At 44.7% G+C, this 24,383-nt stretch overlaps 1 protein-coding gene across 1 annotated transcript in view; it reads right to left on the reverse strand.

Moving 5' to 3' along the window:
* Nucleotides 1-449: 449 nt before the first annotated feature.
* The window catches only part of LOC147012849 (5-hydroxytryptamine receptor 2B-like), a 40,405-nt gene continuing 16,471 nt past the window's right edge, over nucleotides 450-24,383 (reverse strand). The window contains exons 2-3 of the mRNA XM_085854131.1: nucleotides 21,220-21,420; nucleotides 450-4,210 (exon numbers count right to left, since the gene is read on the reverse strand). Of these exons, the coding sequence (XP_085710257.1) occupies nucleotides 3,255-4,210; nucleotides 21,220-21,420 (1,157 nt within the window). The 3' untranslated portion in view covers nucleotides 450-3,254. The remainder of the gene's footprint in view (nucleotides 4,211-21,219; nucleotides 21,421-24,383) is intronic.

The following is a 24,383-nucleotide window of genomic DNA, read 5'->3' on the forward strand; positions in this document are numbered from 1 at the left end:
TGACTTGTGACTCCCAGAAATGTTTATTTCATTATTTTTTTTGTTTGACTCGTTTTAAGCTATCTTGTACGATGTACATGTCTGCAGGAAGTCTGAAGGATGAAATCAATTCGACCAATTACCAGCTTCACATGTCAAAGAGCTTGGTGAGAGGGCCTGGGCTGGCTGTGATGAAATTACTTCAAGAAAAGCTCTACGTCGCAACCAGTGTGCAACTGCCTGCTCCCTTTACGTCCATGAGGTATGACGTCATGTCTAAGTCATCAAGTATGGTGTCAGACGAGAACACCTTCAGTAATAAACTTGCACTCAAACTTGACTGCAGCCCAAGTGGCTGCTAATGTGACCTTTTTTTTTAAACACGATCCTGCAAGGTGAATCACATGCCAGGACTCCTCGCTATCAATTATTGGAATGGAATCTGATTCAATCTTGTCCCTACCCCCCAATGGCGAGCAGAAGAGATGCAGCACGGAGGCGGCTTTGAGAGGGGGGACGTCAAGCTGGATATTTGGTCCGCAATGTGGGCGTTGAACATCATTTTTGCTCTAAAACACATGCGTAGGTTTGAGCAGCAAGGCCTAATTGGGACCCTTTCTTGTCTATAAGTGCCGCAGCGACCACATGTCGGTTTATAAACGGAGACCCTTCAACAGTAAGTCGTTGCGATGAGGTGCACCGTCGTTAGAACTTAGCGGTGAAAAGTTCATGCGAGAGGTGGGACCTTGTGCGTGCAATCCTCAGCTATTGTGCAGCTGATCACGCATGCTTGGCAGGATGGATGAAATAGTACAACAGCAGCACGACTGCATTAACTGGAATCGGTGAAAGAAGTGCACAGTGTCGGTGCTTTGTGCTTTGGAGAGTGACTATTATCGATGATTTTGTGGCTGGCGAACAGCTCCAGATGAGTGGTGGTGCGGCACAATGGTTTTCATGGCCACGGTCCATGCTGGGGTCCTTTCCAGATGAACCTTCGTGACATATTAACATCCAAATCCTTCGGAAGCCTTTCCAAAATCCTTACTCAAAAAAGCCCAAGGGCAAGCTCTCATTGTGTCTGCGGAAGGACATTTTGCATTTTTATTGTCCGTAAAAATAACAGCTGTAACGACTTGTTATTATAGATGTGAAAGGATTTTTAGATTTAGATGATTTTAGATGATTTTAGATTTTAGATTTAGATGTGAAAGGATTCTGCTTTCTTGCAATAACAAAGACTTGGTTCGAAGAAGAAAATGTACAATATTTACAATAATCTGTGCAACAAAAACAATACACTTTTGCGAGTGCGGCATTGTGTGCAGGGTATTAACAAACTTTCCGAAGTAGAGCATATTTGTACAATGATGACCATTCGAAGGCTGTGCAATCAATGTAATATTCCTGGATAGCAACATGCTTAAAATTCCATTGTTTTTTCTCGAAGGTTGATTACTTAAATCCACAGTAAGGGATAGTTGCAGCATGAGTGCTATATAATCGCTATGTTATGTCAGCAAGCACTTGGTTGGGTCTGTGTCATCCCCTCCATCAGGTCCTCCAGTGGATCTGTATCATGCCCTCTATCTCCTCCTTTGGGTCTGTGCCATCCACTCCACTTGGTCCTCTGATGTGTCTACATCATTCCCTCTACCACCTTCTTTGGGTCTGTGCCATCCACTCCACCATATTCATTTCAATGCTGTCTTGCCTGGGTTTGAATCCTGAGCCAGGTATAAGCTGTCATCCTGGTGTTTCACAATGTGCGCATCATCCCCCAGATGGCCGTTAAGCAGGAATCCCGTCTGCCAGCATTCTTTTGTGGATTTTAAAGATCCCACGGTGTCCTTCGTGAAGAGTAGGCGAGCTATCGCCAACACCCTGAACAAATGACAAATTCCTGCCCTCACCAGCAGAGGGCATTGAGTCAGCGGCAACAGCCACGCCCTCAGCCAATGATGCTACCAGACAGCATTGTGCTACATATGAATGAACCAACGATTCCCTCTACTTCCTCCTTTGGATCTGGATCATTCAACCTTCTGCAGATATATCTCTATCATTCTGTCCACCTGCTCCTCTGATGGGCACATATCATGCCCTCCACTTCCTCTTGGTCGGTCTGTATCCTTACTTTATTCTGCTAGCGACTGTGCAATTACCTCCACCAATTGTTTCTTGTGTGTCTGTCGTGTTCCTTCTCATCTGCTCTTCTGTAATGCCGTCATTATGCGCATGCCTCTGAAATGGCACAAAATTCTGCCACAGCAGTTTGTCTTGGCAGAGACTGAACGAGACCCATAGTGCATGTAATTTGCCACCGGTTCACATCTCTCATGCTCTCTCTTCACTGTCAACAGAACAGAAACCATCTCGATACTAAATATGCAAAAAATTAAAAAAATTCATCTCACCCCCAAATTCAACCTCACCCTTAAGGATCGGCCACCCCCAACGACTTATCTACTCCTTCCTCGAGGATGCCCCAAATATTCCCTTTCCCTCCTCTTACACTTTTTTTCCTTTTCTTTCCAACCCCCTTTACCTCCTCTATCATCTCCATGTCCACTCTTCCCTTCCTGTTCTAAATTTTCCCTATCCATACATAATATGTGAACAGCAAATCAGGGCACATTGATAAACAATTTCTGGCCTACAATCCATATTGATGGAACTTCTTTGCAATGATTCTTCTGTGGCTGGATTTTTTTTTTTAATCCATCATTTACAAAAAGTTGTATTGGAGAGATGTGTCCAATATAGGACAGGAGCTCGACTATAAAGATGCAAATTTAAAATCTTGCTATTAATTACCTTGTGTGCTCCCACCACAATGAAGCTTGGATGCCATGTTGACTCCATTTCTGGTATTTAATTGTTGTGCCACCACCCTTGAGAATAAGATTGTGGCCAGAATAAAACAACCATCAAGAAGGTCTTGCTAAGCATTTTCACGTAGGCCATTCAAGACACGAGGAGCACCAACCCATGAGGCAAGGATCAGGCACCGTGGACAAACATGAATCCTTTCGGTATCCATACTGCACAGTTAACCACAGGATCATCCAAAAAGTAAACATAAAAATCAGTGACAAATGTTTTCCCTTCAAATAATGCTGACAATGCAATATGAAATTTAATCAGGGAAATGCGCTTGGCACTGTTTCAAAGCACTCGCAAAGTCCTGCCCATCGAGCGTCGTATGATGGGACACCTCGAGTGGCTATTCTGGAGAATCCAGATGAAGGTGAAAAATTAAAGGACAAATGTCTTTATAGGTGCATAGCAATGTTGCCTGCTCCAGAGATCTGATTCCGTGCTCTACAAGTAATGGTGGGGGAGGCTATTTCAATTGAGGGCACGGGGGAGGGTGGTGGAATCATTCGCTCACCATTGAGACCGGTTGGTGAGGCACGAAGGCCAGCATTCGAAACCCAAGCTGCCTCGACACCTTGTGCCAGCACCTGTCGCCGGAAATCACACCCGATGAAGCGACAGAACGCTCGACGGAAGACACGGTTGAAAAGTGTATAGACTAGTGGATTGACACCCGAGGATACGTAACCCACCCACACAAAGATATTGAGAAGAACAGCCAAAACATCCGGATGGCAGGAATCCCGACAGAGCACAGAAAGGATGTTTGTAATAAAGAAGGGGCACCACATGACAACAAACAGTGCAAAAACTACACCCAGAACCTTGGTCGCCCTCTGCTCATTACTAATGCTCGCCATGGTCTGCCTGCGTAGCCCACTACCCCATGGTCTCTGCAGTGAGCATGCCTGAGGAGACAGCTGCGGTGGTGATGGTAGTTTGGATAGGAAGGGGAACGGTGGTGGAACAGAGGCGATGGGACGATGCCACGGGCTTCTTCGATGATCAGCAAGTGTCCTCCATGGAGCCGCCTGGCACCTTCGCTGCCAGAGGTTTCGGCGCAGGAAGCCCGGTTGTAGATGGTGATGGCAGTAACGGTGTTGCCTTTTACGACACCGAAAAGCCGAGGAGATCGGTTGTCGCCCGGCATCACAGTGCAATGCCTTGCGCCGCAGGAGACGCGTTGTGAGGCAGAAGGCAACCAGCATTATAGCCAACGGGACAAAAAAGGCAGAAAGTGATCCAAACACGATAAAGTGAGCAAATGACTCGACACGAATGACACACACGTGCTCGGCAAAAACACTTGCTGGATGGAGGAAGCCCTTGAGAGGGATGGGCATGGAAATTCCTGTGAGGGGGAAGGTACAAGGAAACCGAAAAAAGGCAAGATAAATATCAGATATAATGGGATTGTATTGTTATAATTGTTTCATACAAAGTCAAGGCTCATAGAAGAGCTGGAACTCAGAATGGATCATGATGCAACAGAACAAAAGGAACAGCAGAAAGAGAGGGGAAACACTAACAGCGGGGTTGAAGGACAAACTAGAAGGAGAGTTGGACGAATAAGAGGTGTGGGGAGGACTGAGGGGTAGTGGAGGATGCAGGGATTGGGTTGAGCTTGATGAGGGTTAATGGAGGTAGAAAAAAATCATGATTTTGCTATTGGGGGGGGGGGTCTGAGATGGTGGTGAACAGCTGTTGTGAAGACCTGGAGGGTGAGATGTAACAATAGTTTATGATAATGCATGCAGACGTGTGCACCGGGGTGTGATTAAGCAGAGTCATGTGACCCATCCATGTTCCGATGCTGTGCTCTGCTGTGTTGTGCCCGTGTCCAAATTAAACCTGTTGTTCCCACTACAGAGCCTTTGTCCCTATCTATCGAGTGCATTACAGTAACGGCGAGGATGTCTTCATGCATCGGCATATTGCAAGAATACGCAGTGGGGGGATGTTTGGGAAGACTATACCGATCGTCTGAAGCAGTACTACATGGCAAACTAAATGGACACTGATGAGGACGCTGAAAGGCGGCGAGCTTTATGACTGACCGTATGTGGCGTCCTGACGTACAGCCTCATCAAAGATCTTCTTGCCCCAGCCAAACATTCTGACAAGTCGTATAAACTTGCACTCATCAATCTCGTGAAAAGATATTGTTGTGGATTTCCACCGCGTTTGGCGTGCGGACGGCCGCTTCAGCCCAATCGCGGTCGCACGCCCACCGAAGGCGACAATCCAGTCGTGACTTTCCGGACCAACCCCAAAATCCAGCCACGGATGCCTTAACGCATCATAAACCAGTCAATACTCTGTGCACGCGCTACAGGGTCGATCGCCGAATTGTTGATTTACCTAACTATTCGCGCGGACAGAAATACCGAGAGTTTATACCTTGACGGGACTTGTACGAAAACGAGCCGCTTAAGCGTGCTCGTTCCATATGCGAAGCCGTGCGGTTTGATATCGCCAAGTCCCGTTGGACCAGATTTACTTTCATCGGCTTTAAAAGCCAGTTAATTCCCGATACGTGCCGTGGCAGTCAATGCAGGGAAAATGACACAAACTAGCAGGTTGACATTCAAACAATGGGCATTTATTTCCAATAGGCATGCAGTCAATGAATGGGGATAGGGGACAAAACACGAGCAAAGCCTTGAGCCGATGCCTATTCAATCATGTACACAATCATGCACTTATTCAGTTCTACTTAGGAAGACAAGGCGCCACAGACTTTCATCCAAAACCAAGGAAAAGAATAGGGTTTACGAGCCTTTATTTCAAACTCGGAGGCCTGCTTGACCGAGGGGCCCCAAGAGGCTGGGCAGGTTACCTGGCCGTCCCTGGTGGCGACTCAGTGGTCTTCGGATCGGCAACCCTTGGTGTCTCTGTTTGGTCTGGTGCGTCGCGAACGCGCCAGTCACTTGGGTGGCTTGACGAGCAGCTTGAACGGCTGCTTGAACGGCCTCGGTGGCCCGGCTTCGTCACGGCCCCTTTCTGGCGAGCCTGGCCGGCGACGCTTCGGAGGATCAAACAGGTCTCTTGCTCTTTCAGAGTTGATGCTCCTTTAGACCCCGTTCACTCCTCAGCTGGAGGCTGGAATGTGGTTCTTCCTGTCGCGCCGCGAGTTCGTATCATGGCATTTTGCCGTTGTCGCTCAGGTGGGCGTGATGGTATCGCGATGTTGATGGTGTCGCGATGTTGATGGTGCTGTGGTGGGGATGGCGTGGTTGTTGAGTTGTTGGTGTTGTGGTGGAGGTGGCGTGGCTGTAGAGTTGTTGGCGTTGTGGTGGTGGTGGCGTGGCTGTAGAGTTGTTGTTGAGGAGATGTTGTTTGTTTAAAATAAAAGATAGAAAAAGAATGATGGCAAACTCAAAGATGCACAGCCCGGCACACGAACAAGACCCGTTATACATCGGTGGGGAAATCTAACCTGGAACACACACTTATCGAAATAACTGATCTTTGGGGAACCTGAATGGTGTTCTGTGAATTTCCACCACCGTAACAATATTATCACCCAAAACCAGGTAAGATCGTCTCAAGATATAGATTTTATACCCACCATCGTCAAGATGGTCAGTTAGCATCCGAGTTCCTGGCTGATTTATGCCGACTCGCCGTACATTGTGAGTTTACAGATAAACTCGAAGAGGTGTTACGTGATTTCTTTATAATAGGCATCAGTGACAACTCAATTCTGCGGAAACTCCGAACTGAATCTGACCCCAATTTGGTGGAAGTCATGGAAATAGCCACTGCGTGTATGCAAACTGCCAAGAGCCTGTGTGCCAAGAGCCTCAAACAAGTCAAAAGTTATACAGCAGGACTCATCAGTTAACAAGGTAACCTTTGGCTACAAGCAAAAGTGTTTTAGCAAGCCACCACATTCACCTCCACCTCCTGACATTTCTGAATCTACCCGGAAGGTTGGGGTAACTTGTTGGTATTGTGGTGGTAATCATCAAGCTTTCCAATGTCGCTACAGGAATTATACCTGTGACAACTGTGGGAAGTGGGGACACTTGGAGTATCGTTGTTCTCGATCCAAGTCGAAGAACTTGTCTCCTGCTTATCATATTGGGGTGAACCCTGATGCAGCAGACAATAGGTCACAGAGCACAGCCTGCACCCGAGAGTCAAGTGAGGAACTTTATGAGGTTTTCTCTGTTGGAACAAAGACTTCTGATGCTCCAATTATAGTTGATGAAACAATCGATAAGATCCCGGTGAGGATGGAAATTGATACTGGCGCTTCCAGATCAATTATGAGCGAGAGCAAGTTCACCTCCATCTACCTTCCGAGAAAGGCTCTTGCACTCCGGCCTGTATCTACTGACTTGAGAACATACACCAAGGAGGTGGTTCCTGTCATTGGCTCAGCTAATGTAAGTGGAGGATATGGAAACAGCACTCATGTCCTACCACTTCAGATAGTGCGTGGAGAATGACCAGCCCTCTTAGGCGAGATTGATTACGAATAATCAGACTTAATTGGAGTGATGTAAACAAAGTCTCCAGCTCTGATGCTGGATATGACGCCATGCTCAACAAGTATCCTGACCTGTTCAACGATGTTGATGGCACCTTTGCAGGGCCCAAAGTGAGGATGCATGTTTCTACAGATGCTCAGCCATTGTTCCACGAGGTTAGACCTGCGCCCTACATGATGCGATCAATGATCGAATGTGAGCTTGACCGCCTGCAGAGTGAGGGCATCATCTCACCAGTCGAGTACTCTGACTGGGCAGCACCTGTCATTCCAATACTCAAAGCAGAGGGAGCAGTGTGCATTTGTGGGGACTACAAAACGACGATCAACCGCTATTCAAATCTGGATGGCTACCCTCTTGCCCAAAGCAGAGGATCTGTTCACCACTTTCATGGGTTGCCAGACATTTACTAAGGTTGAGTTGACCAATCGCTATGCTCAAATGGAACTGGATGATGATTCCAAGCCCTATACATGCATCAACACTCACCGAGGACTCTACATGTACAACAGATGCCCATTTGGCATCCGCTCTGCTGCACCAATCTTCCAATGCAAGATGGAGACATGATTGAAAACTGCACCAAAGACAGTCATATTCCTGGATGACATACTGGTGACTGGCAAGTCACAACGTGAACACCTCGAGAACCTAAACTAAGTCTTCAATCGGCTGTCACAAGTTGGGTTACACCACTGGCATGAGAAGTGTACCTTTATGGCACATGAAGTTGAATACGTGGGTCATCAAATCTCCTGTCAAGGCATTTTGCCCTCTCCGAGCAAAGTTGAAGCAATTGCGAATGCACCAATGCCACAAAACATTTCAGAACTTCGTGCAGTCCTGGGTATGTTGACCTCCTTTGGTAATTTCCTGCCTCAACTAAGCACAACCGTCGAGCCTCTGTATCATCTCCTCAGGAAAGGCGTTGTCTGGAAATTGGAAACTGCCCAAACAAGAGCGTTCAAGGCTGCTAAAACAATGCTGTCCTCCTCGCCGTTACTTTTCCATTACGACCCATCCAAAGAACTTATTCTCAGTTGTGATAGCTCTTCATACGGCATTGGGTATGCGTTGCAAACAAATGGAACCGGTAATGTACAGCCTGTTGCGTATGCATCATGAACCCTGTCTGACACTGAACATTACTCTGCTCAAGTAGAACTAGAGGCATTAGCGTGTGCCTGGGGCACCTTAAAGATGAACCAATATGTCTTTGGAAGACATATTACCATTGAGACTGGTCACAAACCCTTGTTAGGTCTCCTGGGAGAAACCAGAGCCATTCTGCCCACATCATCAGGTTGTGTACAACGTTGGGCGTTGACCCTTGCCGGTTATGATGATTCATTGGTTTACCACCTGCGTAAGGAAATGTACTGTGCTGACACGCTCAGTCGCTTGCCACTTCCTGTAATCATCCCAGAACCTCCTCAATCTGGCAATATCATTCATCTCATGGCTGACGTCATTCTCGATGAGGCGCCCATAACCGCTAAGCAGAATGCTTGTGCTACCAATAGCAATCCAGATTTGTCACAAATTAAACCCTGTGTTATGTCAGGTAATTGGGCATCACTTCCGAAAGGGACGAAACCGTACCTCATTCGGAAGGATGGGCTCTCTGTTGATGCAGACTGCCTGCTTTGGGGTAGCCGAGTGATAAATCTGCCGAACCTCCGAGGGAAAATTATCAGTGAACTCCACAACGCTCACTCAGGCATCATCACCATGAAAGCTATTGCCCAGACCCATGTTTGGTGGTCTGGTTTGGACAGTGACATTGAGTCCAGTGCACGCCATTGCTACACTTGTCAAGCCCATGCCAAGACACCACCACAGTTTCCATTGGCCATGTGGTTGTGGCCAGCAAAACCATGGTCCAGCCTACACATCGACCATGCTGGTCAATTTCAAGGGAAGCTTTTCCTTATCGTAGTTGATGCCCACTCCAAATGGATTGAAGCTCTCGTGGTGCCATCGTCATCCTCTGCTGTAACAATTGAAGCTTTACGTACCATGTTCACGCAACATGGTATTCCAAACTCCATTGTATCAGATAATGGATCAACATTTACAAGTTCAGAGTTTCAGAACTTTTGTAAAATGAATGGCATTAAGCACGACACATCTGCCCCCTACAAACCTGCCAGTAATGGTCAAGCTGAACGTGCTGTTCAGAGCATCAAGAATGGTCTAAGCCATGTCAAGGAAGGTTCCATTCAATCTCATCTAGCTCGTGTGTTGCTCAACTACCACACCGGACCACATCAAACCACCGGTCGCTCACCTGCCAAGCTTCTGATGTGTCGTGAATTAACAACATGGTTATCATTAGTGCTCTCGGACGTAACGGTCCAGGTCGAGAATAACAAGTATCAACAGAAACGTAATCACGACCAAACGTCTGTGTACCGCAACTTCCAGATCAATGATCCTTTATACGTGTTGAACTCCGGATGTGGAACCAAGTGGTTATCTGGCATCATTATCGATAACATTGGTGAAATGATGTTTCTTGTGAAGTTGTGCTCAGGTTACATCATGGGGAGCCAAACATTGAACCGGCTCGAGTGCCTTTATCACCCACTCCTGTATTAACACCACCTGTGTTTGAACTTGAGGTGTTTCCTCATGAAAGCTTTTCACCTGCCAATGTACCTGAACTCATTCTCGACCCTGTACCCCTTAATGAGAAACCCACAGCAGTTGCAAGCAAGGACAACCCTCCACTAGCCCTGAGAAGATCAGCTGGTGTCTGTAAGCCTCCTGAAAGTCTTGATTTGTAAAGAATAAAAAATTTTAAATGGGGGGGGGGGGTTTATGATAATGCGTGCATACATGGACGCACCGGGGCGTGGTTAAGCACAGTCATATGACCCTCCCATGTTCCGACGCTGTGCTGTGCTGTGTTGTGCCCGTGTCCGAGTTAAACCTGTTGTTCCCACTTCAGAGCCTTCATCCCTGTCTATCGAGTACATTACAGAGGGCAGACTGAGATTGAAGAGAATGTCGAAGTTGGCTCCACAGGTGATAAAAAAAGGAGGAACGAATGAGTAGAGGTGAGCAGTGATTCTGGATTTTGAGAGTTTCACCAGAAGGGGTTGATGGTGGACAACGTGTGCACTGCAGAAACCTGGTTTGTGGGGGTGGGGAGGAGAGACAAAGGATGAGGGCAGAGGGCACAAGACCAGAAAGATTGCAGGAGAAAACAAAAAGACCACTGACCTGTCGATGATGGCAAAATGATAGGGCCCTTCGACTCATCTTCAAAATAGAAGATTCCAATGATTTTAATGGCTTTGGTTTCCACAGCATCAAGCTGAAGAAGGTATGAGGCTCCCCCAGCCCAAATGCAGAGTAGTACTCCATGAAGCTTCGATGAATGTATTGTAGGTGGATGGGAGTTTCGGTGTGCCAAGGAAGGACTTTGTACGACACAGGATGCCCAGGCTCTGGCTGGTTTTGGAGGCCAACTTTGAAATGTGGTTTGCCTAAGAAAAATCATCGCTCATACGGAGACCCAATCATTTGAATGATCGTACTTCTTCAAGAAGATTGTTAAGAAAGTAGATTGGGGTGTGTGTGTGTGTGGGGGGGGGTGCGGGGGGGTTGCCAGACGATCCTTTTGGTTGAGAGATAGTGAGAGTGTGAGATTTGTCAAGAAAGACATGTTTCAAATGTTTGACCAGCTTGTGATTTTGTCAAGATCTGAAGAGATGGAAGAGGCTGCAGCCTGACTTTCTGAAGGATCAGGGATGTCACAGCAGAAGGCAGGGTCATCAGCAAATAGACAACGGGGATTTTCCAGGTAGATCGTTAGTGAAGATTTGTAACAGGAATAGGCCCAAAACATGACCTTGGGGCACTCCAGCCTTGACAAGGAGAGAAGAAGAAAATATTCTATTGAGAACCACACGTTGGCTATGAGAGTAGAGGAATCAGCAACCCAAGAGTGGAGTTCTCCTTGGTTGCCATAGACAGAGAGTTTGCAGAGAAAGGCGGGATGCCAGACTGTATCGAAAACTCGAGATATAGAGAGAGATGGCCCTGATCTCATGTCTGACATTGAGGGCCTCCATCCATTGTTGGGTGAATATGAGCAGCATGTTCAAGGTAGGGTGACCCGGTCTGAATCCAAATTGGTGATTTGAGATGAGGCTGTTGGAGAAAAGGAAGGATTTCATATCAACTGAGATAATGGATTCCATGACCTTGCTGATGATTGGAAGTAAGCTGATCGATGTGTAGTTAAGAGGATCCGTTTTTGCACCTTCTTTTATGTAATGCAGTGATGTTGGCGGATTTGCAAGCAGACGGAAGATGACCTCGGGCAAATGACAGGTGGAAAATGGCGGAAGGAGGATGTACAAGAGCAGCAGAGCAAGTTGAAAGACACGTGAACTGATATTGTCCGGTACAGTAGCAGTCAGAGTTGAGGGTTGAAAGAACCTTCTCTACCTTCTCAGGTGCAAAATGCAATCGAGGAGCATTTTGATGTGACAGGGAAGGATGGGTACCAAGAGTGAAGGGTTGGAGACACAAGATTTGGAAGCAAACACCGAAATGAGGCATTCAGCCTATTCTCAAGAGCGGAGTCGGCTGTGATGCCATTTGAAGAGCGGGAAGGGATAGAATGGGAGCATACATCAGAGACAGACTTAACAAGATGCCACCATGTTTGAGAGAAGGGAGGCAAGTTTGAAAGTTCAATCATGTGGTTGGACAGATGTTCACATCTGGCTCTCCTGAGAGTGGATACGCACTTGTTCCAAACTTTGTTGAATTTTCTGAGATTGCCTTCGGTCAGTTTGGCTTTCTCGGAAGATAAGGCAATAGTCGGGTCAAAATACCACCTGACCCACAACAAATTGCAACAAAAGGTTTTTCAGTGGTTTTCATTCCTACTGGATATACTGATCAACAGAAAAAAAAGTCTACCAAAATCTGACATCTGGAAATGGGTTGAAACAGTCATTTTCAAGATGGCCGCCACCGGGCTTTGAAATAACTAAAACAGCTATAACTTCTTCAATAATTGTGATAAAAACATAATTGTTGATTCTGGTCCATGGTTTTAATGGATCAGCAATCCACTGGTGTCAATAGAATTTCGATCTGATCAGTATTTAACCTGAAATCCAAGATGGCGGCAAAATTCAAGAGTGCAAAAATCAATAAATTTTCCATCTGAACCAAAATCACTGAACACCTGGTGCCACTGAAACATTTATTTGTGAACATTACATAACGGCAGTTTCGGTTACAATTTCAGTCCTCATCACTGTCCTCTAGTTCCTCAGAGGCTTGATTTAGTGCAGGGGTGGGGAAGCTCCGGCCTCCGGGTCGTATGCGGCTCGCGAGACCGTTTGATCCGGCCCGCGAGGCAATTCATAAAAATAAACAAAACCAACCTCAGAAATACAACACAAAAAAAAAACTCCAGACAGCGATTATATTTTCCTAAAAACATAAATTAAACGGACAGCTAAAAATGGACAGCTGTCATCTGTCTGTCAAAAAAGAAATGAGTCGTCTCAGTCTCGATCCAAGTGAGTTAGTTGTATGCCACTGTATCATACATACACCAAGAGAATCTGTGTGCACAGTCCCTGAAGCTCAAAAATGTGATGACAGCTGTCGTTTCCACCATAAACGTCATCAAAAGCAGAGGGCTGCACAGCCGCCAGTTCAAGGAGCTACTGAGTGAACTAGAGTCAGAGTACGGAGATCTGGTTTACCATTGTGAGGTGCGGTGGCTGAGTCGCGGAAATATGCTCACACGGTTTTACTCACTGAGAGAAGAAGTGAAACAGTTCATGGAGATGAAGGGGAAACCTGTCATGGAACTCAGTGATAGCAAGTGGCTGTGTGATTTGGGCTTCATGGTGGACATTACCAAGTACCCGTCAGAGCTGAACATCAAGCTCCAAGGTCCCAACCAGCTTCTCAGCTCTCTGCAATCAAATGTGAAATCATTTGAAGCTAAACTAAAGCTGTGGCAAGTGCAACTGGAAAGGGGAAACACTGTCCACTTTCCCACTCTGCAAGAACAAAAGCCTGCTGTGACATCTGAATATGCTGCTGAGTGTTATCCTTTATTGAAGGGCCTGCACCATGGCCATCAAAGACAACAGTTGCTGTCCCATAGTGTTTTGTTGTGAAGTCCGCATATGCTCTGGCTATTTTGCCATATGTATCTCCCTTCTTCCACTTGAGCTTGTGCAGTAAGGATCCACCATCAAGAACATACCTTTCAGTCTTAAGGTGTGCTGAAGGTGTGGTGTCAGGTACTCCTTTACATGCCAGTGCCTTGGTACAGTGGTCATTGATGGCTTGAGTGAGTTGAGGTTTGTTGGCCTTCCTCAAGATCTTGTTGTCCTCAAAGAGGGATGGAGGGTATGGACTGAGCTGAAAACTCATCACGTCCTCAAGTGACAAATCACCTATCTGGGATACCACCAGGAATCGCTGGAATAGCACACTGGAGTCGATGGTTTTGTGAGGAGCAACCTGGAGAGCATTATAATTTCCCAGGGTCTTTGCTTTCTCTGTCCTCTTGATGGAGAAGGAAAACACAGGTTGTCCAATCATTCTCTCGATGATTTTGTTCCCAACAGCTTCATATTCATGCACGTAGATGTCTTCGCTTGCCACGATACCATTTTTGATATTTCTCAATGTAGGATCAGAGGAGAAAGGTGAAAATGCATTCAGATTTGTGCTTATCTTCGAGAGGTCGAATGCATGTCTTTAAATTCTGGCACCAATTGCTTCTTTATGCTGTTCGCTTGTTGCGTATGTGAGATCATTGAAGTCCTGCATGGTGACGTTGACCTCAGACGTTATGGGGGCTGACATTGTCCACAATGCTAGGTGTTCCTCTGTCATCTTACTGCCATGAGTCAAGCCACCGGTGCTCTTTAGTGATCTCATGAGTGTTTGTTCGATGACTAGATCACAGCCGAGGCCTGCCCAAAACTGGTTTGTTCGCCGGATCACATGGAAGCCATTTTGAAACTTCTCATACACATCTGGGTGTTTGCTCTCCAGTTCACTCATTTCTTGTACGTAGAGATAAGCAGACTTCTGGTAGTTGTAGTGTCCAGCTGCTGCAAATATTGGCAAGGCATCAGCAACAGCTTCCAAGTGATCCTTCCAAGACCCAGTGCGATCTGCCTTGATCATTGCCCGAGCAGTATGGAGCATTTTCTGATAACCCAGCCACAGCTTACTCGTTTTGGATTGTGCAGCAAGTTCAGATTTCTTTTTTTCAAGTTCATTCGTGCTCTTCACAATTGCAGCTGATTCTTCAAGACTTTCAAGAGAGATGTCACCCGTTAGCAAGGACGAATACATTTTTTGCCACCATCTTGGATTTCAGGTTAAATACTGATCAGATCTAAATTTTATTGACACCAGTGGATTGCTGATCCATTAAAACCATGGACCAGAACCAACAATTATGTTTTTATCACAATTATTGAAGTTATAGCTGTTTTAGTTATTTCAAAGCCCGGTGGCGGCCATCTTGAAAATGACTGTTTTAACCCATTTCCGGATGTCAGATTTTGGTAGACTTTTTTTTCTATTGATCAGTATATCCAGTAGGAATGAAAACCACTGAGAAACCTTTTGTTGCAATTGGTTGTGGGTTTGGTGGTTGTTTGTCATAAATTGACCCGACAACAAGTTGTTTCAGAGCAATTGTCTCACCATATAATTCAGTGTACCATGGACGGGAGGATGGGTATAACATCTAATTACCTTCAGAATCATCACCTGTTTGGACCATTTTCAAACCCAAGGTCGAAGAAGTTAAGTAACATCGAGGATTAGTAAATGGTGCATTTTGAAGAACACTCTGGTAGATTGCATCCATCCATCTCACATATCCTTGATCTTCGGTTCCTGATTGAATTACTTGGGTAACTGAAGTCCACAGTTTTCTTGGTCTGATGTATCACTGTCCATTAATAAATTAATATGTCATTTCAGAGAGCACCGACATATAAATTAATATATTTAGGAATGTTTAGGGAATACATGCCAGGGTTGTGTCCATTTAAATTAAACAAAATACAATTCACACTTTCAAAATAAATCTGATGGGACAAAGAACTGAAGAATCAGAAATTCAAAGTCTAACCCTTAACATTTATCTCTTTTTTTTTTGTATACAGAGTCAAAGTTTGTGGAACAGATATAACACAGAACGGATTCGGACACAACAGAACAAAAGGAACAGCAGTAAGAGAAGGGGGAAACACAAACAGAAGGGCCAAAGGACAAAATAAACAGGTACGGACAATTGGGGGGCGGGGGGGGGGTACCAGGGGTAGGAAATATCATGGTTTTGGAAGGGGGATGATCTGAGATGGGGGTGAACAGCTGTCTTGAAGACCTGGAGGGAAGACCGAGATAGATAATTTCTATGTTCGTTCCACAGGCAGTAAAAAATAGAGGAACGAATGAGTGGAGGTGAGCAATGATCCTGGGTTTTGGGAGTTTCACAAGGAGGGGGTTAATGATGGACCATGTGCACCCTGCATATACCTGGCAGGACAGAGTGACCACCGGCCTGTGTGCGAGGGCAAAGTGAGAGGCCCGTTTTGTTTTGTTTTGGAATAATAATTACACATCAATAAGCAATACAATTCTAAAAACAGACTGTGATGCTTCTCGCTGTGACAAAATGATATCAAAACAATGTTTTGTTTGTGACATACTGTGTGAGGAACTTTTAATTATCGGAAAATTGAATTGCAAGTTCTTCAGAGACGCATGGTGTGTCTGTGTCATGATAAAGTGAAATAAATTTTGGATAATTCTTATGGAATCTCCAACTCTCCATTAAAGTGATTCATGTACTCTGCTTTGCTTTGATGTTGTTTGTGTGGATTGATCAGGGGGGGTTATTAAAGGATCTCAGACATCATTAAAAATACCACTGAGTGATAATGTGATATTCTATTGTGTATTGATTGGGAAAGCATAGTGCCTAAGGTCGTGTGTGTGTGTGTTTTATCTCCATATGTGGGCTGCAGAAGGTGGAACGTATTCCTCCCAGGTCTCGAAGCATCTACCAGGAATGAGAAGTGCATTGAGCTGCCAAGTGCTGAAGCAGCTTTGGCAATGCAAGCTGAAATCTCTTCACCTGTATGAGTGGACTCGGTGTGGATCGAGCCAATGTAAGCGAACTGTTCAACCTCTTGCAGCTCTCTACCAGGTAGTTTCAATGGGACGGGGCCATTGTTGCACTGTGACATCATCACTCTTTTCTTTTAGCTAATAGTGACACCAAACTTTAGAGAAAGCATCAAAGATTGCTTGTAATCCGATGGCCAAATGCGAGACGATGGCGGCATCGTCAGCAAATAACAGCTCACGGATGAGGAGTGTTCTTGTCCTCGTCAGGGCATTCGGGCGAGCGAGATTGTAGAGATTTCCATCACATCTTGGCGAATGTAGACACCGTCATTAATTCCACTTACGGCGTCTGACAACAGACAAGATAAAAGATTCTGAATAGTGTTTGTGCCAAGACACACTCCTCCTTTATTCCACTGAGAATGAAGAATGATTCAGACTCCTTGCCATCAAAGGTTAGGGGGACAGCCAAGGGGTTCCAGTAATAGAAACAAACCACTGGAGCTGACCAGGTCAAAAGCCTTAGTGAGACCAGGAAATGCTACATGAAGCTCTTTCTGTTGTTCTCTACCTTTTTCATTGTAGTTGTCTCAAGGAAAAAAAATCTTATCTACTATCAACCAACCACACTGACTCTCCAGATAGACATTGCCAGCCAGCTTTTGCGGTCTTTTGAGCAGAATTGGGCCATGACTTTACCTGCTACACTAAGCAATCAAATGCCTCTAATTGTTCGTCAGATTTATCTCCTTTATTCTTGTACACAGTGATGATTTGGGAATCCTTACACTCTTGGGGGATCCTCTCCATCTTTGCAACATGAAAATATAAGTTGGTGGAGCCTGTAAAGTCGAGCAGTTCCTCCATGTTTATAAATCTTGCCAGGGATCCCATCTATTTAAATAAATACAAAATAAATAAAGGTAGTCAACACGGATTTACCAAAGGAAGATCTTGTTTGGGGACGGGGGGGGGGGTGCAGGGGTTAAGCAGACCGGACAATGCCAGGCACCTCTGGGTTAACCTGACATTGTTTTAGGTTGTATTCATGGGTGGATCTATATAATATATAAATATAAACGAAAAGGACAGTTGGTGACGCTGTGAGGCGGTGAAGCCGTCCGTCAGTCCGTGAAGACTACATGTCCAGGCTGTTAGCCTGCCCTATATGCCTAACAGCCCGTGAATCATGTCCTATTTGAGCGTTAATTCCCCAAGACCCCTAAAAACTCCAAGGACCCAAAAGACCCAGATAACCCCAAATCCCTGAGGACCCAAAACACCCCAAAGGATCCCGAAGTCCCCGAGCACCCCAAAAGACCTAAGAGACCCAAACGACTCAAAAAAAAACCCAGAAGTCCCCAAAGACCCTGGAGACCCAAAAGATCCGGAAGACCTAAAAGTCCCTGAGGACCCAAGAAAACCCCAACAATCCCCAAAGACCCAAAAGTCCTTGAGGACCAAAAAGTCCCATAGGACCCAAAAGACCCTGAAGACCCAAAAGTCACCAAGGACCCATAGAGACCCCACAAAGACCTAAAATACCTTTTAGACCCCTTGCACCCTTTAGACAGCTTAGACCCTTGACCATTTCGACCACTTGGACCTTCTTATATCACAAATAAATTTAAAAAAAAAATAATATCACCTATATTCCAAATAAATTTGTGGAAAAGAAACGTTTGGATTATGATTGGTGTAAATTATGCCAACACAGCAAATATATGACGTCAATCAATGACATCAATTTTTGCAACGATGTGTCGAGATGCGAGCATAGCGAGCCGATCCACGCTAGTAAATTATAAAATCAAAAGAGGTGGCGTTAACACTGTATAGGGATTTAGTGAGGCCTCATCTAGAACATTGTGTTCGGTTTTTGTCACCACATTTGAGGAGGGATATAGCTGCCAGAGAGAGGGTTCAGCATGGAGTGACAACATTGATTCCTGGCCTAGCTCCACTCAGCAATGAAGAACTCGTGAAGGATATACTGTTTGACTTTTCAATTAGAAAGAAGGCAATTACCAGGGGATTTCATAAGAGATGTTTAAGATAGTGAAGAGTGTGGACAAAATCGGTGCAGTGGAGTTTTTCAGCAGAATGGACAGCGATAGGACCAGGGACCAAAGCCTGAAAGTAAAGAAGATGAGATTTAGGACAGTTGTAAGGCAGGGGTCTTTCATTCAGGGAGTAGTTGATGAATTGAATGGTCTCCCGGGTAAGGTAGTAGCAGCAGAAAGTGTAGCTAGGTTGAAATTGGAATTACCTTGTAGATAGGTCTGCAGAAGCATTGGGGATAGAGCATTACATGCACATTGGAAGGACTGGTAGGTAGTTTATGTGTGGATGAGTGATGGTATATGGAGTTGGTGTCGCCCAGGCATGATGGACCGAATTGCCTCTTCGACTTCCTGCAACAAAGTTCCATGTATTTGTATATCTTGTGTGTTGTTGCTGTTGTTGTGGTTGTTGTTGTATAGCCCCGGATAGTTCTCTCGAACAAGCCCACGAGACAGAGCCAGCCGATCGACCTCCCAGGTGCAACCCAGAGATCCCCACATCCAGGTTGGTGTACCCCCACTTTCATGAAGTCAGTGCCATGGAGAAGAAAAGAGAAGAGAAGGAAACAAGAAGAGAAGGAAACAAGAGGAAAAAGGGCCGGTCCATAGGGACCAATCGGCACTCTGACCTTGACCGTGCTGCCCCGCCAAATCAGGGCTGCAGGGAAGATTGGGGAAGATTTGGCCCTTGACTTGCATTGGGGGGGTACAATCACCGCAAAGAGTCGTGCGTCCCTGATAGTAGCCATCTTGTATGTTATTTTTTTGGTTTTCTTAATATACAATGTCAAGGCTCATATAAGAGCTAACACACAGAACGTATAACAAGGGGAGCAGGAGACACGAGGGGCAGGAAAGGGAAGCACAAAGCAGTGGGAACAGACATGAGATTTGTAGAAGGGAGTGGGATATGGGGCGGGGTACATGTTGGGGCGGGGTACATGTTGGGGCGGGGTACATGTTGGGGCGGGGTACATGTTGGGGCAGGGTACATGTTGGGGCGGGGTACATGTTGGGGAGGGGTACATCTTGGGGAGGGGTACATGTTGGGGCGGGGTACATGTTGGGGAGGGGTACATGTTGGGGCGGGGTACATGTTGGAGTGCAAGGAGATAAGATAAAAGGGAATTTGATGTCGTGAAGAAGAAGAAGAAGAAGATGTATAATGAGGTGCAAAGCATGAAAATTTATCGAAAGTTTTATAAACTATCAGCACATTAAAAAAAATGTTTTATTCTATTTTGTGTACAAAATCGAGACATGGAAAACCGAGTTGATAAAGTTTAAAAAAAGGCAACGTAATGTCACTTGCACGTTCCCAAGAGAGTTGGGTTAGTTACTTTACCAGATGTTAAACCTGTTCCCATCCACACCTAGAAGGACCCTAGACAGTGAGGATATTTCACTCACCACTGGATAGCAAGGCCCATAGAGACCAGTTATGTCCCAATCCAATGATCTAACCAGTCAGTGAACAAACAGACTAGACCTAAATTACTTTAAATGAAACAGTTTGCAGGAGATTTAATGTCCATGACAAAGATAGCACAGCATATACAGGCCTTCATATCTAAATGTTCGAGTACAGTCCTCCCAAATGAGCTCAGAGAGGAATTTTCACATATATTCCATAAAAGGGCAATGAGATGTCATCGTACATCTCCATCGATATAAATGACCTACGTGGACCATGAATAAAACCAAGAGTGTGGGATTTGAATCCAGGAGGTGAGCACGTGCTCTGATGGGAATACCAAGCAGGTACATATCGACCCGATCAAACCGCCCTTGTGAAGCAACCCAAAAGAAAGGAATTCATTAGAAAAAAAAAAAACAAGAAATCTTTGAATCATTTATAACCATTTTTAGAGTCAATTGCTGATAGCAGATGTTTATCCCTTGAGAACATATTTACTGAAATACAACGAGGGGAAAGTAAATGAATTGGGAAAGTAGTTAATTGTTTAATAAGCTCATTGATTATACTCACCGATTATCACTAATATCCCATGGACTATCAAGTGGTGAGTCATTAACCCACAAGAACCAATGCCTACTATTCTTGATCGTTAACGAGAGTGTTAATCAGCTTACAAATCACAGTTTATGCTGTAACTCATTTAGTCACAAACCACAACCGTAATCCTAACCTTATAACAACGGTTTCAAGTCATCATGAACCGCTAAGACTAGACCCAAATCGATCAATTATCCATCGGTATGTGTGTTCGACTTTTCTCTGATTGATTACTCATCTGTAGTTTGTCGTGACATCCAGGGCCGGAATTAGACATGTGGTGGCCCCTGGGCAGCCTTCAGTAGTGGTGGCCTACCCTACCTTAGAATACTAAAAAGGTGACAATACATTTTACAGTCATCCATAAAGTATATTTTTCAAGAACAAAGAATCTGAACTTCTATATAAAATAGAGAATGAGATAAGATGAATATCTTATATCTGTTCCCGTAACTACCAACTCCCATTCAGGCACTCACAAATACATTTATCCTTACAATTTTTTGTTTTTCATGAAATATGTGGAGGCCCCCTGGTTGTGGAGCCCCCTGGGCAACTGCCCAGCTTGTTCATCCCTAAATCCGGCCCTGGTGACATCATTCGGTGATATGACTCAATCAGGAATACTCACCAACAGACACAGCCCAGACTACCAGCACCTTCAGTAGAACCTTATTCTTGGACTGGAAGCGGCTGTGCTGAATTGGTCGTCGGATTGCCAAGTAACGATCCAACGAGATTGCACAAAGGTGCAGAATCGATGCCGTGGATAAGAGCACGTCCAGGTACAGCCAGATGGGACAAAGCGAGGGTGGAAGACACCAGTGAGATTCTGCAGAGCGGGGTTCAAAGGGAAATACACAATCTGAGAGGAGGGGACTCAGTGGGTTGGTGAAAATTTAATGGACAAGGTGGCAAGAAAATAATGATGAGGGACTCAATTAATCCGGCTGAACATTATTACTCCAAGTTAATCCGAACATTGTTCTGTGATCATCGATTGATTAAGAGACTGAAAGACCAATGTAATTAGTGGAGTAAGAGAAGTGCAGATACAGGAGAGGGAGCAGCCCCGAGAACTTAGCTTAATTTGTATTCATGTATACTGTGTATAAATTTGGTTATTACGTCTACCACCGAAGGTGGATGGGGGTTATGTTTTCACCCCTATTTGTCTGTTAAAATAATTTTGGCCATTAAAGAAGAAGAAGAAGAAGAAGAGTTATTACCAGTGCACGCGAAGCTATAAGCGGGGTTAATTAACTGGTTCATGTCCGTCTGTCTGTCTGTCTGTCTACAAACGTCAGTTTATGATCGAGGAACAACTTAAACTTGAATGTTGTATTTTGAACACGAATTGGAACATGAATCAGAAAACAAACCTGTATGTGGTTTTACAGTACTTTGACTCTCTCTCTCTCTCTCTCTCTCTCTCTCTCTCTCTCTCTCTCTCTCTCTCTCTCTCTCTCTCTCTCTCTCTCTCTCTCTCTCTCTCTCTCTCTCTCTCTCTCTCTCTCTCTCTCTCTCCCTCTCCCTCTCCCTCTCCCTCTCCCTCTCCCTCTCCCTCTCCCTCTCCCTCTCAGCCTGTGGCTGCTGGTTGCATCATTGGTTGGGACGCGGCTATGCCGCTGATGCAGTGGCCCCCTTACCAGTACAGTACACTGCTGCTCATTTTGCTGACCTCGGAAGGATGACAGGCTGAGTCAACCTCCTGGTGTATATTAACTCAGGATCCTAGGATCCCAAGCCGCCACCCTAACCACTAAGCCAACACCAGGCTAGTACTTTGACTGAATTCTTCCCAATCGTGCATGCCTGGAGAGGAGTGAGATCATATTTTTACTCTGTCTGCCTGCCTGGCAGTCAAATAAAATTGAAAATCATTCTTAACAGGAAACCTAGTGTTTTTAAGGATGTCATAAAGAACACAAACAACAACCACAAATAACTAAGGTAACGCGTTGAATAAGGTGGTGTAAAAGAAGCCGCATCAACGGTGGTGAGCTTACGGAATTTTTTTTTCTCCAACCTTTAAAATCTTTATTTTATTTCAATTGAATGATATACTTGAACACTGCAGAACACAAATCACCTTCTTTGCACTTCCAAGAACCTCCAGTTTTGCAATACTTGGATGTATTTAATAGGGTGATGTAAAAGGCTGCTTCAATCGTGCGAAACCTCTGTAATATTTTCTTTTAACAATCCTTAATATCATAATTTTATTTAAATAGAAAGCCCGGTGTTGACTTATTGGTTCGAGTGGCTGGCTTGGGATCTTAGGGTCCTGAGTTTGAGCCTCAATGGCTGCTGAATTAACACCAGGTGGGGTTGACTCAGCCTGTCATCCTTCTGAAGTTGGTGAAATGAGTACCAGTGTACTGGTATAAGGGCACAGCATCAGCAGCATAATCACATCCCAACAAAATGATAGTTACCCAGCAGAGAAGCTGCTGTACACAAGAAGAAGATTTAAAATGAAGTAGACACTTGAACACTGCATGGAGTCATGTTAGATGAACCCTCTCTAGTTACCCTCACCAGAGGAGAGGGTATTCCATTTGCTTACATGTCAAGTTGAACTTGACAAAAAACGGTTTGGTAGGAATTGAAAGTGGATTTTTTTTTTAACCCTTTGCATGCTGCGATTGCAGATTTGTGACAACATTTAAAAAAAAATTGAAACAATTTTTTTGGGGTTTTAATTTTGATTATTATCCGTCGAACTTGACATCCAAATTGTGTTTTTTTTTGCAAATACCACTTGAAATTCACAGCCGTATGAAAAAAATAAATTCAGCAACAGGTAACCATGTGGCCTTCAACAATGCAGCACACAAAGGGTTCACCAAACGTGGTAAAACTCTATTCGACATGTTGACTTATTAGTTATGATAAGGTTCAAAGTAAGACAACATACGTAAATACATCACATTTTTTTTATTTCTCAAAGTTTTATTTTATTTTTTTCGTTTCCAGATGTTGCCCGTGATGTGTGACGTCACATTTACTGCAAATAGCATCCCCACAATAAAGAGCAGTCTTGCCTGGTTTATAGAGACCAAGTGATGATAAATGCCAATGAATGTGATATGATGATTTTTATAAATCTTGACAATAAAACTTTGAGAAATGTTCGTTCATCCACAAGCATCAGACCGCATCATTCTATCCCATTTCATTCATGTTTTTATGATGGTTTGAATTTGGAACGGTAATTTGTGGACACCCTAAATACGAATGAAAACAATCTGAATCGAATCCTACCATTAAAAATACTCGAAAATAAAGATAAATATCACAGTAAGAAGTCGAAGAGTGAATTGGAAATCAAATAGGCCGACCGATTAATTTGGGGTGACGATGTGTACAGATGAGGATTGAAGGAATTGGTCAGTTGGGTAAAGCTCATGATGTCACCGAGGCAACAGAATCAGACTAGAGCGGCACCTTGTATATCGGAGAGAGATCACGACAGATCTGTCACTGTGTGTGTGAATCCATGTGAGTGGAATGGAGGCTAAACATTGCGTTTTTGAAATTGTTCATACTTTCCATCCAATACGGGTTTTAACGATACAAAATCGGGTCCGTGGGTTTGAAGAAAGAAAACAGGCCAAACTCGCAAAATATGGGTCACTTGCCATGTAAGGATTTGGATCCGTTTGTTAGATTCGCTATATATGCTACATATCCCTTATTGTCGGGTTTTCCGTGTGTGTGTGTGTGTGTGTGTGTGTGTGTGTGTGTGTGTGTGTGTGTGTGTGTGTGTGTGTGTGTGTGTGTCTCTGCAAC

This window comes from Eptatretus burgeri, chromosome 14 (genome assembly GCF_056783735.1).
Source record: "Eptatretus burgeri isolate ZD-2024b chromosome 14, Ebu_testis_v1, whole genome shotgun sequence".
Classification (NCBI taxonomy): Eukaryota; Metazoa; Chordata; class Myxini; order Myxiniformes; family Myxinidae; genus Eptatretus; species Eptatretus burgeri.